The 16159-nt window shown below is 37.9% G+C and overlaps 1 protein-coding gene across 1 annotated transcript in view; it reads right to left on the bottom strand.

The window, feature by feature from the left end:
* Positions 1-16159, bottom strand: part of LOC148756416 (POTE ankyrin domain family member B-like) — a 36519-nt gene that overhangs the window by 3914 nt on the left and 16446 nt on the right. Inside the window, exons 8-12 of the mRNA XM_088788962.1 lie at positions 14333-14366; positions 11726-11798; positions 4396-4468; positions 1304-1374; positions 9-146 (exon numbers count right to left, since the gene is read on the bottom strand). Coding sequence (XP_088645088.1) covers positions 9-146; positions 1304-1374; positions 4396-4468; positions 11726-11798; positions 14333-14366 — 389 coding nt within the window. The remainder of the gene's footprint in view (positions 1-8; positions 147-1303; positions 1375-4395; positions 4469-11725; positions 11799-14332; positions 14367-16159) is intronic.

The following is a 16159-nucleotide window of genomic DNA, read 5'->3' as shown; positions in this document are numbered from 1 at the left end:
GAAAATACCTCAGAATTCATTTTCTGAAGGTTTATTTCTGTCTCCTTTTGTTGTTGAAGGCAATTGGTCAGAACTGCATCATGTAATATTCTCTTGTCCTGTTCTCGGGAAAGTGGCCTCTGAGTGTCGTTTTCCTCTTGTATAACCTGGAGAATAGAATATGAACGGAGAAAAATTAGAATATAACTAAATTTAACTGTTAAGAATCTTAATCTACATTTACTTACTCCCAAATTATTGGACTGTAACTAGAAAGTGAAAAATAAGTTGCCTTAGTCTAAATTAGAAGAAAAACATGAACCCGCAAAACTAATTTTGTCACCGTTTGCACTGAACAATCGCTTATATGTTAAATCCACCCAAAAAATGAGATAGTAGATGATTTTTAATGTCACAGAGGCTTCCTCACTTAAAATAGTTCACCCCACCATATCTTAAATAGTGAGACCCCATAGTGAATTTAAGATTATTTTTTCAAGATTAATAACTGGAGAATAGGCAAACTTTAATTAGGAGCCCATATGATTAACATCAATCAGTAAGAGAAGCAAATTCCTAAATATTAATTCCAATTATACACTATGACAGTGTTACACATTGACATAGTTATCTGTTGCATCCAATTATAACTGACTCACTACCCACTAATAAGAGCAGATAAAACATTAAATCATATTTACTGATTTCCTACACTGAACTGAAAGAAATTAGAAAGTTATTGTTTGTGCCCTAACAACCAAAGGTCCCATCCTGGAAGGTGTGATTCTCTTAAAAAGCAGTTGAGTTGAATGCATGACCCCATTCTCTCCCTGAATGTAGACTCAGAGTCCGTTACACAGAGGTCACAAGGAAGAATCCATCTCTAACCTTGACCTTAGTGACCAGCCATATGGAACTGCACATTTTGAACCCCTGAGAATCCTGACTCCTTTCGCGTGAGCCCGAATCAGTGGCCATCATTTTTACATGGTTCATAATTTCAACTGTCTCATCATGTGACTCAATATTTGATGTTACTTTCTTTATTACGTAAGGGAGTTATAAAAATTAAAGGCGCAGACAATATTCAGGACTTTATTATTTTTTTTGCCTCAATCCAAAGATAAACTTGAGCTATGAATATCTATAGATTCTAACAATATTTTAAGTTTTGTAACTAGTTCAAATGTTATAAATATCATTCAGTTATGACCTTTTGACTCTAAAAGGCTAGCATGTAAGGTAATTTCAACTGGACTGTATTATATTATAAAAGCACAGAAAACCATACTATACTAGAAATTTCAAAGTAAATTTCACATACATGCGTGTAGGTCTTTTCATTTCCATCAAGCCTCGCTTGCCCTTCCTCCGATGTCATTCCTAGGTGTTGTCCTGCTGACAAATCTACGTATTAGTTAAAACGAACTACTTAGAACAGTTTGATAAAAGCTATAATCTTTATAAATACAGAAAATAACATCTTATCAATTGAGAGTTCAAATTAAGCGTAATCTTTTCCTGAATATTTACTTAAGAAATACTTCTAATTAGCTAACACTTCAACAAACCATTTGGGAAATATGAGATGTCACAAACTGAAAGGCATACAAACATGTCAAAAATTCATCCACAAATTCATTCATTGAACATCGATGGAAGAACAATCAGAAACAAAAGACAGTTTAGAAATGCAGGACAAACATATCGAGTTGCACTCTATACTCTGCTCTCTACCTGGTAATGGTATCTTTTGAACAACACCCTAAGATTCAACTGCAACGTCATTCATTGTTTCCAAAATGACTGTTACTTCTGATGCATTTATCAGTGTACACCCTTCCTTATAGCTGAAATGTTTTCCTCTCCTATTCTGAAAATTTCTTTTCACCTTTGAGGATTCAGCACTGGGGTTTAAGGAAGAAGAGAGAGAAGAGGAGACAGACTGCGGACACAGCTGAGAAGGAAGTGCTATAGATTTAATTCTCGACGATTCCCATCACTGCTGGGAAAGTCAATTCTAAAATATATAAAGCCATAGAAAATCCAAGAAATATTTGATTGTTGGTTTCGGAAGGTGCTTTTTCATTTACAATAAATAGTTTTAACTGATACCTGTGAATTCAGAATATAAAACTAAAGCTAAGAAACTATGTTTTGTTTCACTAGGCAATCTTTAGATCTTTATGAAGTTTTCCCATCTGGTCCCAATGTGGTACATATAATCCTGCTGCCCACTCCCCAGTGTACGGTAAATACTAGTCTAAAGGAAACCACGCTTTCACCTCATTCTTTTTCTTATTCCCATATGTTGCTGTGGTTCAGGAAGAACGCCAATGTCTTGCTAAAAGTCATTTTGCTTTGTTGTAAGTTGCATAAACAGAGTAAACATAAAGTAGGTTTTGCCACAAAGTGACTGTTGGAAAGTCAGAACTATGATGAAGCTACATAGAGGTGGGCTGGGGTTGAACACTTTCTGTTCCTTTATTTCCTTCTTTGCTTTCTCTGTTTTCTGGTAGCGGTGATTCACACAAGTCATGGAGCCTATTATTACCTAACAGAAACACACCTACAATCTGAGTCTAGTTTGTCTATTACGGTCATCTGTCCAAACTCTGTGGATGCTGACATAGGTTTGCTCATTGAGTGTGTGGCAAATGGCCTTTTATCACCAACTTTCTAATCCCCGGATCTTTGACAAGTTCCATGATTAGAGGTCAAAGAAGTAGAATCCCCGTCTGAATTCTGGGATTAACTTTTCATTTATTAGGATGTAAAAATAACACAAAGTTGACTATGTTGTAAAACTTCTTTTTTCAGAGAAACAGTCACACGTCCTCCTTTTCCCCCAATACACTATTCCTTCAGAGTACATTTTATTTTAGGTGTCCTATACTTGCCATTGACACAGGTAAGTTTAATTAACTATCATCAGGCAGCAATTTCTATTATATAATGTGTTTCCAATTAAAAATTACCTACTTAATAGATGGTGCAGGGTATGATTTTTTTTTGTTATGATCCAAAGTTACGTGTAACCACTTATCTTTAGTTTAAATATGCATGACAAACGTGGGTTTACAAAAACTTTTAATGAATGGTACGACTTCAAATAAGAAACTACTTATTATAAGAAAATGGTATTTTCTAAATGCTCCAATATCTTCAGAATTCATTTTATTAAGCCTTAGATAAACAGATATTCATGTGACAAATTACAGTCTTGGGTGACTTTATTGTTTCCAAGGAAAAATAGGATCAAACTAGGTCCACATGAGCTCCAAGGAGTACAGGGCACCATGAGACAGAAAACGAATATATGACAAAACTATTTTCCTTTTGTTTTTTAAACAATATTCTCAGCTTAAAACTTTTTAAGACAAGTGAAAGAAAAACACAATTGTAGAAGTGAAGCTTTAAAGCCTGTTTTATCATTTCACGTCCAGGAAGCCCGTACATCATTTCAAACGGTGGTTTCCAATGTCATGTAAGAATCCCTGAAGTCCCAAGATCTGTAAGTCGTGGGGCCCGAAAAGGTCACAACTATTTTCACAGAAAGACTAAATGTCATTTGCCATTGTCACTCTCATTCTCTTCTAAGTGTGCAGTAGAGTTCTCCACGGCCGTGATATCACAGCTCTGATGGTAACATCATAGGTCTGATGGTGACTGGGTCTTAGCTCTAATGGTTCATGGAATGCATGCCTGTGTGAGCTCGTATTTTACATTGTTCAGTTTTTATTTCTAATACTGTAACTATCTACGGAGACTACCGACTTAAAAATATTCTTTGGAATTCTCAATAATTTTTAATAGCATAAAAGCATCCCAAGGCACAAAAGCTTCAGAATTCCTGTTTTCAAAGATTGTGTCTACCAAATATTCATTACGATTAATTACTTCTCCCATTTTTAATAATCAAAGACACCATAAGCGCGCGTACACACACACCCGGTGTCTGCTCAGCAGAACATCTGGTTGTCTTAAGACCATCAGTGTTACAACACTAAGAGGAAGTAAATTTAAAACACAATTGACATGGTAGCAACTGAGGCTTACTCTGGGTAAAGGTCAAAATTCAAAGAACCATTTTCAAACCCTGGAAATATCTTCCAGTGTGATAATTAACCTCTGAGAACCCCTATTAAGTACAGGGGTTCCAAACTGGGACATTTAGGATATCGAACCAAGAGGAGAAACATCTGAATTAAAGTCACATTTTTAAAATCTTGTTTTCTTATTCCTGTCGATGTCTTTTTTTTCAAACATCAATACCAACAGTGACATCATGTTGCTTATGTGAAATCCTTCCATTAAATTGTAACAAAAGAAAGGAATTCTGAATAGAAGACTGCGAGCATGCCAAATGTCCTTGCATACTCCTTCCCAAAATTAAACTGGTATTGCAAAGTGCACCTGGTCTGAAGGGTTGCACATCGTCCATTCCTACACCTTCGTGAGGACCAGGATTTTCCACTTCAATTCTCGTCTGAAAGGGTTAGGAAACAGGACGATTAGTAACTAATGGACACTTCATACAATTTCTAGTTAATAATTCAGGATAAAAATATTAGTGTTATCACCACCAAGAAAAGGACTTTTTGAAAAATATGTATTTAAGCAAACATTAGGTTCGTGCAAATGTAATTGCAGTTTTGCAATTTTTGTAAGCTTTTAAACTGCAATTACGTTTGTAGTGACCTAATACTTTGATAAGTGTACTTGATATAACTGCTAAATATTTCTAATGACAGATTTGATTTTTAGTGTTAAAACAAGATACTTGCTTGAAATGGTAAGAAACCTTGGTGTATGTCCAGTTGAGTCTAAACAGAACATTTTAGAACCTACTTCATCTAAATCAAGAAGAGCTTGGAAAAACCGAACTCTTGTTTGACAAAAATTTTGATAGAAAAAATGATTGAACAAAGTGGCAAAGTGATAAGAAAAACTTTTGATTAGATTATGTTTCAATAAATAATAGGGAAAATGTTATATATAGTTATGCAACTTTTCAAAAAAGTATAATAATTTCTAATCGGGGAAAAATAAGAACATTTATTTATTATAACCATCTAAAATGTACCAGACACTTACTATGCACATTTTATTTCTTTCCCACACAAAACAACAAATACAAAAATGGTTTGATGATGGTTACCCCACTTCCTGCTTCCTGGCCATTCCAAGACATTAGAATAAAATATGAACAGATGTGATCCATTGTTATCTCTGTCCAGCAGGTTTTGCTTCTAGATCTTCACACGACTGGCTCCTTCTCATGCTTCACTTGGCAGTTTTTGTCACACTCAGAAAGATCTTTCCTGACCCCCGAAAATCCACTCCCACTCCCATTCCAACTACAACCATGCCCCCCCACGACAATATTCTCTAACCCAGCATTCTCCATCCTCTTTAAATGAAGCACTTATAGTGCCTTATGATGGACTGTTGTTCACTTGTTTTTCTGCACCTACAACTACAGCTGAACCCCTGAACTTCTCCATTCAGTGTCTAACTGCCCAGCACACAGCTGGTGTCCAACTAGAAATTAACTCAAGGTGAAAACGTTGAGCTCGCACCAACAAAGCCTCAAGAACCGAAACACTACACATCTACAGGGTACCGCCAATCACAGTCTCCTGAAACTTAACATCCCCCAGATTAGAAATCCACATGCCCCTTCTAACTTTTCCACTCTGCTCTTGACACTACCGCCATTTGATTGTCCTACATGTTTACAAAAAGTGTCCCCGATATCTAGTAAGTCAGTACATCCCACTGTGATCATTGTGTTTTACATTCTATAGCTCCCTTTACAGTTTTAAAAGTGTTTTCACATTCGTTACCACATTTGTGCATTCCACATACCTGAAAGGTAGTCATTAGTACCATTATGACGAATGAGGTCACTGACATCCGACAGGTTCAAAAGAAGTTTCCCCAAGATCCCATAGCTAGTAAGTGACCCATCCAGAATTCTAGTCTGTTCTTATCGTCAAACACAGTGTCTGAACCAGTAGGCAGCAGTTGCCTATATCAGAAGATCACACTTTTCTTATATCTTTCCACAGCTGTCACCTCACATTAGCTCATCATTACATTGTACTTCTATTACTACAAGGACGGTTGCCATCAAGTTACTCAATGCATGATACTTTAAGTGAACAAGACAGTTGTTAGTATTAAAGCAGCGCTCAGCCGAATTGTTGTTAGTATAATCCAACGTATTATTAGTATTCACCATGCTCTTCCTTCCCAGCAAAAGTTCCTTGCAGATCTCTTTGACAATACTAATTAATAATACTTTGATGTCCCAGGCATTATCTTTTCAAGTTCCAAGTTATAAACAAACCCTGCGATCCAAATTCTTTCTTTCTGAAATTCATTAGGACATTTACACATCCACAAAACCCACAAGATCATGCATTTGGGCATAGTTCGAGCTGGAATAATTCTTTAGCTTTTAGGGAAACTTAACTTCAGAACCCAAACTGATTCCTTATGACTTGGAAACCTTTGTGTTTTATACTATACTACACTGACTGCCTGAAGAGAAACTTGCAAGTTAGCAGAATTGTACTACGCTGTCTCATTATATTACACATAGCCAGTTTAATAATTACAGGCGAAACCATACAAATTGGTGTGTATGGGGAAATGTAGCGGTGAGAAAGTAAAGTCAAAGCATACCTTTTTCGTTTTCACATCACAGAATGGTGATATTTCAAATAATAACGATAATAATAAGAATAGTGAAAGATAGTACCTCAGAATGCCAAGGTGATTCTTCATCTTCCTCTTGTCCTAATCCTAATGATGACTTTCTAACTATAAAATGTAGTCACAGGTACATTAATGTGAACATATATTACTATGCATTTTGAATACACATTCAGTCATGAATATTTCCATAAAAGTAATAGCAGGAAAGAATTTCAGGGGGTTGAAGCATTTGCAAGAAGAAGCAGTTGTTAGTAGTGGGGACACTTTTGAAAAAAAGATAGAAAAAAAATGCTTAAAAGAAATAAATATCACATTTGGACCTACACAGGTTAGATTTGTTTATAGCAGCACTTACGCTAGAAAGAATTCATAGACAGTCACTAAATTACCACTCATATTACTCTGCTGTGCTCCATCAGCACAAGTCAAATTACCATTGCTTGTTTGCTCTTGTGGAGCACTTTCAATAAGATCCACACCATTTTCTCCTTTTCCAGTTGCTGGTTTGGTTGCTTCTTTCTATTAGAAAAAAATGAAGGAAAAAGAAAAAACAACCCAACTTCAGAAAACACCATATTCGTTTACTCGTTCACTCACTCACTCAGTCCATCCGTCGATAAGACAAAAAACTCTACTGTAGCCATCAAATCATAGGCACAGCCCCAGGGGAAGCTGGAAATATAAATGAGACATTCTGTCCTACACGCTAGTACGAGTAGAGATAATATAACACATGAAACAATAAGAGCAGAAAAGTACCGCTCTCCACTTCAACAGCCCACATGAGTCAAGTATCGTAAGGGCACAAGAGACAACAGTCAGTTGCACCAGAGAAGCTCAGCAGAAGCGGCAAAGATAGGGCTGCATCTTGACAGTTATGCAAGGTGCTGAGGGAAGGCGTGACGGGGATTCCAGAAGGGCAGCGCGAGCAAAAGCCTGAGGATGAAAGAACATATTGCCAGTGAGGGCGCAAAGGAATGGGGTAAGCCTGGGACACTGAGAGTGGGATGGAGCTACCACTGCAGTTTCAGAACCAAATCAAAGAAGGCACGTGTCATGCTAGCCTATGAATTTTACCCTCACGTAGTGGGGAGTCACTCAGTAAGCAGAGGTGTTGCATCGTCACAATTCTGTTTTAAGACAGTCACTCAGGCTGCACGTTATGATATTGAGGACCTCCGATTCTTTCTGGTATCCTATCCATCATCCTGTCTTGCGTCACAGCGTAGGTTCTTCTCGGTGCCTCCAAACCCACAAAGGCAGCTACCAAGACTAGGTCACTTTGTTGCTTCTATTAGGTGGCTCTGGGTTGGGCACTAGCAGCAGCTGACCTGGGCCTGCCCCACAGCCCCTCCCAAGAGGCCCCAAATCCAACACACCTGGTGATCAGCTTCAGCAACACCAGAACAACACCCAATTAGCTCCATAAATGACACGCCCAAGCAATGGACTGAGCAGACACCAGAGCCCTGCTATAGCCGATCTCACTCTGCGAGGTCAGCCCACATACATCAGCTCATGTACTGTAGTCACAGCCAGTCGTCCTGAGGGTCGATTCCACACACTGATGTGCCAAGAGCAATCAAGGCTCAAGTACAACAGGGGTCACACACCACCCACACAAGCTTCTGGAGCACCTGGCTAAGGTGACCAGACTGTACCACTGGTCCCCACACAACACCTGTTATATGAGCCAATGCTGCCAAGAGGAGGCGAATTAGCAGATCTACATAATACATAGAAACAAACACAGAGAGGCAGTGAAAAAAGAAGAGAGAAAGAAACATTTCTCTAATGAAAGAATGGGATAAAACTAGAAGAAGAAGTAAACCAAATGGAGACAAGCAATCTACCAGAAACAGAGTTCAAAATACTAGTTATAAGGATGCTCGATGAAATTAGAAGAATAGATAAACTCAGTACAATTTCAACAAAGAGACAGGAAACATAGAAAGGACATAGAAATCATTAAAAACTGTCTGCAATGAAGAATACAGTATCTGAAATGAATAATTTATAGATGGAATCAGCACCACATTTGGTGAAGCAGAGGTTCAAATAGTGATTCGGTAGACAAGGTAGCAGAAAACACCCAATCAGAACAGAAAAAAAAAATGAATATAAGTAAAAGATAAATAAAGACAGAGAACACTTTAAGGGACCTCTGGGACAATATCAAGTATAACAACATTCGTAAGACTATCAAAAGGAGAAGAGAGAGAGAGAGAGAGAGAGAGAGAGAGAGAGAGAGAGAGAGAGAGAGAGAGGAATTGAAAACCTTTTGGATTACACAATGATGGAAAACTTTCCTGACCTGGAGAAGGAAATAGACACACAAGCGCAGGAAACACAAAGAGTTCCAAACAAAATGAACCCAAACAGGCCCACACGAAAACATATTATAATTAAAATGCCAAAGGGTAAGGACACAGAGAAGATATTAAAACCATCAAGAGAAAAGTAGTTAGTCATGTACAATGGAGCTCCCATAAGACTGTCAGCTGATCTCTCAACAGAAAATTTGCAGGCCAGAAGGGATTGGCAAATATTGAAAGTGATGAAAAGCAATGATCTTCGACTAAGAGTACTGTATCCAGCTAGGCTCTCATTTAGAATCAATGGAGAGGTAAAGACTTTCCAGAGAAAAAGATGATGGAGTTCAACACTAACAAACCAGTATTACAAGAAATGTGACACGAAGAAGGAGGAGGAGGAAAAGGAGGAGGAGGAGGAGGAGGAGGAGGAGGAGGAGGAGGAGGAGGAGGGATGAAGAAGTAGAAGGAGAAGGAGAAGGAGACGAGAAAGGGAAGGGGAAGGGGAAGAAGAAGAAGAAGAAGAAGAAGAAGAAGAAGAAGAAGAAGAAGAAGAAGAAGAAGAAGAAGAAGAAGAAGAAGAAGAACAGAAAGAGGAGGAGAAGGAGGAGGATGAGGACGAAGAGGAGGAGAAGAAATATGAATAATAAAATGGCAATAATCACATGCCTATAAATAATTATTTAAATGTAAATAGGTTAAATGTTCCAGTCAAGACATAAGGTGGCTGAATGGATAGAACTACAAGACCCATAAATATGACATCAAACTTAAATTTTTTTTGCACAGCAAGGGAAACCATCACAAAATGAAAACACGACCAGATGAATGGAGAAGAGATTTGCCAACGATATATTTGATAAAGGGTTGACATCCAAAACATGTAAGGAACTCATAAAACGCAACACCTTTAATAGACAAACAATGCAATTAAAAAATCAGAAAAGTACCTGAATAGACTTTTCTCCAAAAAGGTCACACAGACAGCCAAGAGACATACAAAAACATGCTCAGTGCCACTAATCATTAGAGCAATGCAAATTAAAAACACAAAGAGTTATCACCTCACAACTGACAGAATCGCCATCATCAATAAATCAACAAACAACAACTGTTGGTGAGGATGTGAAGGGAAGCCCCGCGCACTGTTGGTGAGACTGCAAACTCGGCCAGCCGCAATGGAAAACAATATGGAAGTTCCTCAAAAATTTGAAAATAGAACTACCACGTGGCACAGCAGCCCCACTTCTGGGTTTTTCTCCACAGAAATCCAAAACACTGATTTGAAAACATCTGTGCATCGGTATGGTCCTTGGCACATTATTTTCAATAGTCCAGATAAAGAAGCAACCGAAGTATCCATCGTCTTGGATAAAGAAGAAGTGGTACATAGATACAACAACATACTACTTGGCTGTAACAAAGAATAAAATCTTACAAGCTGTGACAACGTGCGTGGACCTAGAGGGTATCATTCAAAGTGAAATAAGTCAGACAGAGAAAGACAAATATCACATTATTTCACTTATTTGTGATATCTAAAAAAAAAAAGTTGACATAGAAAAGAGAAACAAACTCATAAGTGCAGAGAACTAACTGATCGTTGCCCAGTTCGAGGATTGTTGGGGGAACGCTTGAAAAGGTAAAAGGATTAAGGAGTACAAATTGACAGTTATAAAATAGTTATGAACATGTCAGTTACAGTACAAGGAATATAGTAAATAAGATTGTAACAACTAAGTATGCTGTCAGGGATACCAGACTAATCGGGGTACCAGTTTATACATTATATGAATGCCTAACCACTATGCTGTACACCTGAAGCTGACATAATCTTCAATGTCAACTCTAACATAAATGAAAAACTTTACATTTAAAAAACAAAAAAATTTCTGAAATTTGGTATATTACTATATGGTTCTTAAGAATGTCTGCTTCTAAAATTGGTTATTATTTTATGCAAAACATGTACTCCTCAATTAGATGAAGACATTTAAATATAGTCATAATGCAATGATTTAGAACATAGTGGAATCCCTTTACAATATGGGGTTTAAGAAAGAGAACTTGAATTCTAAATTGTCACAATTTCTACTATTATTTTAGCCTAAATTATGAACCCAGTATACCTGAAACTTATACAAAATATTATTCAATTTCAACTGAATATAACTAAAAAGCACAAGAAAACAAAATAGAGAAACACTGGCTCCTAACAACTATATGATACCAAAATACAAAGTGTAACAAAAAAAGAAGTGTATGTTATATGCTATATAGTTTTAAAACTGAAAGGTACCAGGAAGATTACATGACTATGACAATATGTAATTGAATCCATCAAAGATTTCATTTAGGCACGAGTATTATGAAAGTCATGTTGGAATAATGTAAAAGATATATTAAGAATCCTAATCCTTAACCAAATTGCATATCTCCATCACTGTGGGATACCTCCCAATATAATTGTCCTATCACTATATATTTCCCAGCCCCTTCTTTTTTACAGCTCCCATGTTCAATACTTCCTAAAGTTAAAAAAAAAAAAAGCCTCAAATGCTCACATGTTATAAAATGGTTCACGCTGACCAATTTTCCATTACAAACATAAAACAATGATAGGTGGACCACTACTAAATTTTACAAGTAAGTGCTACACAAAACTAAATTCAGAGCAAAAAAGTTAATTCCACAAAGGAGCATTTTACCTCGGTATCAACACTGAAGAGTCCATCAGTTGATATAGACGTTGAATCATTAGTGCCAGGTTTGCAGGTAAGACTTTAGGGTGAAGATACACAAAAAAATAAGTGAGTTCATTTCTTTACAAAAACAACAAAAAAAGTAAAAGGTCAGCTATTTCCATATTAAATGAAGTTTCTTGCTTGATTTAATTAAAATATGGACTCTGTTTTAGACAAGCTATTAGTTATCTATTTCTGCCTCCACCACTCCCAACTCATGCAATATTTAATGAAGATACACTCTAAGTTTCCATAACAAAGAATGACAGCCAATTTATTGTCAATGCCTGAGATTACTTTGCTTTCACCACAAGTCCTGAGGCTGAATTGAAAACCCAATTAATAGCTGATATTACTGGAACCTGAACTGGGACAAAACCGATGACCTAAATCAAGGTAGAAAGATACACTGTCCCTTCTCCATTGTCTGTCCCTGGTTCAAGGACTAATCTGTGTCAGTCTAAAATAGCAATCTTGGTTCTTTAACATAGAAAGCAGTTACTAAACTTACCCCATTCCTTCTTTTCACTCAAAAACACTACGGTGAGTTCCCCGAAGTGTTTATAATGTTTGCAAGTTACACGTACAAAAGTTCAAGAACAAATATGTATGTTTTTAGCCTTCCCACTCCCAGATCACTTGTCCTCACAGCGTCCTGGCAATCTCCAACCTTGAAAATTTTAGCCTACGAAGGCATAGACTCCTGAAACAAGAATGGGCTCAAATGACCCACAGTAGGAGTTCTCTATTTCCCTGTTCCTGGAAAATAAGCTAAATGGAGCCTCAGTCATCCACGCCCAACACAGGCATGTTACCACCTACCCAAGTCCATTACTGTTTTCACAATCAGTCCTCCCTCTGCCCAACACTCCATATATATGGGAAGGACATCAGCGCGTTGGGAAAAGAGGTGGAGGTGACGAGACACCTGCCTTGGGCCATAGATCTATGTAGTTCGGCAATCTCCAGTGCCTCAGGACTCGAGGGGACATAAGCCCACCTCCCTAAGTTGGGGTTCAGGTGCATGATACCACATTCTTATTTGCTATAAAGAGAATGTTTCCAGGGGCTCAGATACTTTAATATGTTTTCATAAATTCTTAAATTAGGCTGGTTCCTCCAATTCAAGAAACAGAAAAGCAGCAACCTGTACAGAATGCCCTTGAAAACCTTCTATTAATCTGCTTTTTCAGAAAACTACCAACATCCTTTGTCCTTCCTTCTTGTAATATCTCTTTAAATTGTCATAGCCTACTATTCTCATCTCTTTTCCCTTATCTGATCTCTATTCTAAAAGCCTTATTCCTATCCCAACCAGTATTGGTCCTTTTAAAACTTGGATTCCCTTGCTAATTCCAGTCTTATCCTCTTCCACTGCATTCACTAGACCTTTCCATTATTAAAACACTCACCTAAAGGATGATAAAGAAGGACGTGTACTGGGCTTAGAAACCTACACTGAATCTCATTTCATCACTCACTGTACTCAAATAAGTCACAGAATCGCTTGGAGTTTCAAACTTTCCATGTGAATAACCACTTGACCAAAACATTCATGGCAGAATGAAGAACTGCTGGGTGTTTTGAATAATTAATTGCTAACATTCGTTAAAACCCTGGAATTCTATGTACTTTTGATTCCGTCTAGAAAAATGGAGAATACTTAGCTAGCAGAAGTGGAATAAAACAACAGATCAACAACAACAAAAACCCCTGAGAACAGCAGAGAAAAAGTATAAAATGAAGAAGACTCATGGAAGAAGGAAGAAAGACTTTAGGAAAAAAAGAAAAAAAAAACTTCCTAGAACAAGGGAAAGGTATCAGCCAGAAGGGAAACAAAGGCTGGGGATTCTGTAAGTAGAGAAATCAATTAGAAATACCCTCTCAATTTGTGCTGAATTAACACAACATGGTCTATACGTAGATGTTCTTCACTTACAGAACAAAGATTCGTCCCAAGAAGGTACATCGCATTATACCTGAAAACACTTGCCTGATTAGGTCTTGCTTATGTACAGCCTGTGGTTCTGTGGCCACAGCTAACTGAGACCTGGCCTAAACACTGATGGTAAAAAGAAGGCTCTCGTGACTGCTGAAATTGTCAAGTACATTAAGACAAGAGCTTGGGCTAACTGGGCTTGGTAGGAAAATTCTAAATCAGCGTTAACACATCACTAAACGGGACTCTCTGAGTCCACCTGACTTGCACCTGAACCTTGAATCCACGCCAGCCCAGGCACTTCTCAGTACAGGCTGAGGGACAAGAGAACGGACTTGGAAGCCAAGCAGACTGAAGGTCACATCACAGGTCAGCCACTTGGTAACTATGGAACCAGGAGTCAATTAATACACGTCCCGGAACCACACTCGTCTAATGAATAAAAACTAGGCCGAACAGCACAGCTACTGTGCACAGCTACTGTGCACAGCTACTGTGCCGAGGACCTGAGACAACCAACGTTAGGCACATAGTATAGGGTCTCGCCCAGAGCAGAACACTCAGTAAAGGTTACTCGCTTCTCTCTGCACTCTCAGTTAACATGTGAGTTTGAAAAATCCATAAAAACCTACCTGCTTGAAGGGTCTCCTTCAGAACACTCATCCACTATTAAAGAAAAAATTCAAATACATTGTAAATTCACAATAGAAAAACACAGAACTTTAAAACTATCGGACTGAAGTTATGGAAAATATTTCTTTGGGACAACCCCTGAAGACTATAGTAAAGTGAATATTAATGATACGATTGGTAGGAAATTAATACATGAAGAACTTCTACTTCTTCTCCTATATGTGTGTGTGTGTGTGTGTGTGTATGTGTGTATTTATATATACGTACACATATACACACATATACAGATACATATGTGTGTGCATGGAAGTATATATTTATATCAAATGAAAGAAAAATGAACGGGATGTGCAAAAATGGGATAGCTACAAGTCAAGTGCTACTTGCAATGATTGTAATCCTAACCAAGCCCATCAGAGTGAACGAAAACGGTATCAGTAGTAAAATTATTGTCATAAACTAACAAGGGCAAATTTAAATAGCATGATTTTTCTGGACTTCTGTCATGAAGAGCACTTAGAAGACTTGTTTTGCTCGTACACAGTACCGCTTGTGCCGCTCTTCAGTCAAGGGTGGTCAGTTTAGGATGAAACACCCCGTCATTAGCAGCTTAGTCAAGAGGCAGTCTACTTTGCAGCGGCAAACACAGGAAACAGACACTTTCTCGCCATCTCTCCAATTGCAGGGTAAGTATGAAAGACGTTGTGATTCCAGTTTTATCAAGTGTAACCCCTGAGATTGTTCCCTCCATTGCTAGAGAGTCTATCTTGTCCTACCTTATAGAGCAGGAAGGTCCAAAGAGTTATTGCTGTGCAGCAAGCAGCGTGTGATGCCATTTTTCTCAACCCTCCCCATAGTGGCAAATGTGTATAGATAGCGTGTTTTTTTAGCTTGTAAGTCATATGTCACCAGATTCTCAGCCAGTGAATAAGAGCAACCAAACAGAAACCCCCCGAAAGACAGAGAAGCTATCTTGAATAACTACATTCAATGACCCTGGAGTTTTAATTTTTTAAACATTCGAAAAGTTGGCCACTGTATGATTCCAACTATACGATATTCAGAAAAAAGCAAAACTAGAGAGGCAGTAAAAAGACAAGAGGTTTCCAGAGGTTGGGGAGAGGAGAGGGCTGAGGAAACGCCACAGAGGGTATCTAGGAGTGAATCTATTCTGTGTGATACTGGAAGGATGGAGACGTCCTTATACGTTTGTCAAACCCCACAGATTGTACAACAGCAAGAGTGAACTCTAATGTAAAGTGTGGGCTGTGAGTGGTAATGTTGAGTCAGTGCAGTTCATCGATCATCGTAAAAGTACCACTCGGGTGCAGGGTGTCAACAGTGAGGGAGGCTCTGTGTGTACAGGGACACGGGCTTTGAGGGGACTTTCTGTACTCTCCACTCAATTTTGCCCTGAACCTAAACCTGCTCTAATAACGAAGGCTTACTAATTAAAGAAAAAGAAAAAGTTTTCTACTGAACCTGCTATTAGCAGATATGAACACATTAATGCTATTTTCAAAACATAGTCACCTTGAAAATGAACATAAAGATCCAGTATCAGAATATGATTATTCACCCAACTGAATGAAGCATATGAAACTCCATAAACAAAGCAAATCATTTTTGGAATACTTACACAAGAAAGTAACTGATCAATGTGAATGAACATCTCGCTGTATCATGGTGTATAGATGTAGTGCCAAGTGAATCAAAATGGAATCATCCCTACACTTAAAGGACAACTTTTATTCTAATTTTAGATCAGAAAGCATTATGCTGATTTTATTGAAAATCTATACTGAAACATTAATCACACAAAAAGA

This window comes from Rhinolophus sinicus, chromosome 12 (assembly GCF_057876585.1).
Source record: "Rhinolophus sinicus isolate RSI-liver-muscle chromosome 12, RSI-T2T, whole genome shotgun sequence".
NCBI lineage: Eukaryota > Metazoa > Chordata > Mammalia > Chiroptera > Rhinolophidae > Rhinolophus > Rhinolophus sinicus.
This window is presented reverse-complemented; position numbering and strand designations above follow the sequence as displayed.